General features: G+C 37.5%; 1 protein-coding gene across 1 annotated transcript in view; it reads left to right on the top strand.

The window, feature by feature from the left end:
* The first annotated feature begins 733 nt into the window (after positions 1 to 733).
* Positions 734 to 1,947, top strand: part of LOC108380378 (zinc finger protein 678-like) — a 5,181-nt gene continuing 3,967 nt past the window's right edge. Inside the window, exons 1-3 of the mRNA XM_017636748.1 lie at positions 734 to 1,301; positions 1,363 to 1,419; positions 1,476 to 1,835. Coding sequence (XP_017492237.1) covers positions 876 to 1,301; positions 1,363 to 1,419; positions 1,476 to 1,835 — 843 coding nt within the window. The 5' untranslated portion in view covers positions 734 to 875. The remainder of the gene's footprint in view (positions 1,302 to 1,362; positions 1,420 to 1,475; positions 1,836 to 1,947) is intronic.

Raw genomic sequence — 1,947 nt, 5'->3', positions numbered from 1 at the left:
CTGGTTAACACTAATCTGCGGTTAAACATCGTTATCGACGTCTCCGACTCCATGCATACAACAGGGAGTCGGTAACGTCGATAACGATGTTTAACCGGAGATTAGTGTTAACCAGACATTGAGTACCCGGCCCTTACGTCTATTCCGTTTATCCCCGTAAACACGTTGACTTAGACTCCTGTATATGATGATTAGAACGTCTACTTTCCGGTATACCAGAGATGGAGAAACCGGCCTAGCCCGTTGCAATGTCTGGATACTTCCTCGAGATTCACCGCATTAATGTGATCATAAAGCATATTGTGCTTAACAGCTTTACTCCTTTTCATAGACATCACCGGCTTAGTTTTTGAGGGTTCTCTACAATATTAATTAAACTTTAAAAATGATTAACCAGATAAATGTAATCCTTGACTATATTTATTAGAAAAATTTATTATAGACTTTTGTAGTCCGTTAATTTTTTTTTTATAAAGTTGAACTTTGAAGTACCCAGTATCGTTACCTGTTGCAAATTTTTTTGTTGGAGGTGTTTGTTATTTGCTGCATATAAAAAAATGTGTCTAACATAGTTTTTATATACCTACATACACGATCGCTCAAATAATTATGAATTCTTTAATTAGGAATTATAACTCGCAACCGATAATGGAATAAAAAAAGCGATGAGAAAAGATTGCCGATAATATCGTGATAGTGCCCACCATTCATCGATAGTAGTGACAAATTGAAACTATCGATACTATCTATAGTGCCATCGGTAGTTTTGCACCTCTTGCGTGCTGTTGATTGGATTGCTTCTCGAGTGAAAATTTTGTTTGATGAATTAAGTTATTCAATTTATAGCATTTAGATCTGAAAAAACTTTTGAAACAATGAGGGAGTCATTGCATGTCTGCGGAAAGATATTAACAACAGATGACTATCATTTTTTTGCTCTCTCCTGCGAAAAGTGCGAGGCGTCATTTGGGCAGTGGTCGGGATTTCTAAAACACTTGAGTAATAAACATGACCTTAATTTGCCGGTAAAAAATGAATTCGAGAAAGAGCAGGATAAAAATTCAGAATGTGGAGAAGTAACTTTTAAAGCGACTGTAAAGAAAGAAATGGAACATGAGTTAATAAAACAAAACAAAGTTGATGCAGCTGAGTATGAAAGTGAAAGCGATGACAGCGACGATGACCGCGAATTTGCCAAGGCATCCGATTCCAATGATGAGGGCCCCGACAATGATGGTGCCAGTGCAAAGTCTGAGGAATCGACGGGTGCTTGGGACATGGCTGATGACAAGAATAATATGGTTTGTCGTTAAATAGGTATTCCTAAACGTTGAAATGATCTTCCTTTGTTATTTTCCCCAGTACGATTCGTCTAGCGAAGAGGAACCCTTGGCCGATTCCAAGAAAAAACTTAAAACGGTAGTAAAAACGATAATATTCCCTGACGATGCTATGAAAGAGTAATTTTATTTCAGTTTAATTTCAATATCCATGAAACGTATACCCGCGACATTTCTTGCAAATTTCTAAAAATATTAGAAAAGTATCCAATCCTATGGGATCAACAGCATTCGAGTTATTGGGTGCCAGAAAAACGTACTCGCGTACTGTACACAATTAAACAATATATGACCAAATTGGGTTGGTCGGTTAGCGATTACGGGCTTCGGAGCTCAATACAGCGCATTTTACGTGACCATAAAGGAGCCAAGCAAGAATTAGCTGTTTGTGGACGCGTAGACGATCGGAAATCACTATTGTTAAAAAAATGTAGATTTTTGGACGGTGAAAAGAGCGTTGGTAATGCCAATGAAGCAAATAATGACTCTGACATGGTAAGTAAAGCCAAAGCTACCAAACACATTAACATCAAGCACTCCATACCATATGTTTCTTACTCATAATATGCCGTTTATTGAATCCATCGCAGAAATCCTACATATCCAC

The sequence above is a fragment of the Rhagoletis zephyria genome, unplaced genomic scaffold (genome assembly GCF_001687245.7).
Source record: "Rhagoletis zephyria isolate East Lansing unplaced genomic scaffold, Rhagoletis_zephyria_1.1 Rzeph_scaffold_19074, whole genome shotgun sequence".
In the NCBI taxonomy this organism is placed as follows: Eukaryota; Metazoa; Arthropoda; class Insecta; order Diptera; family Tephritidae; genus Rhagoletis; species Rhagoletis zephyria.
The sequence above is the reverse complement of the archived record's forward strand: the minus strand, read 5'-3'. Positions and strand labels throughout refer to the sequence as shown.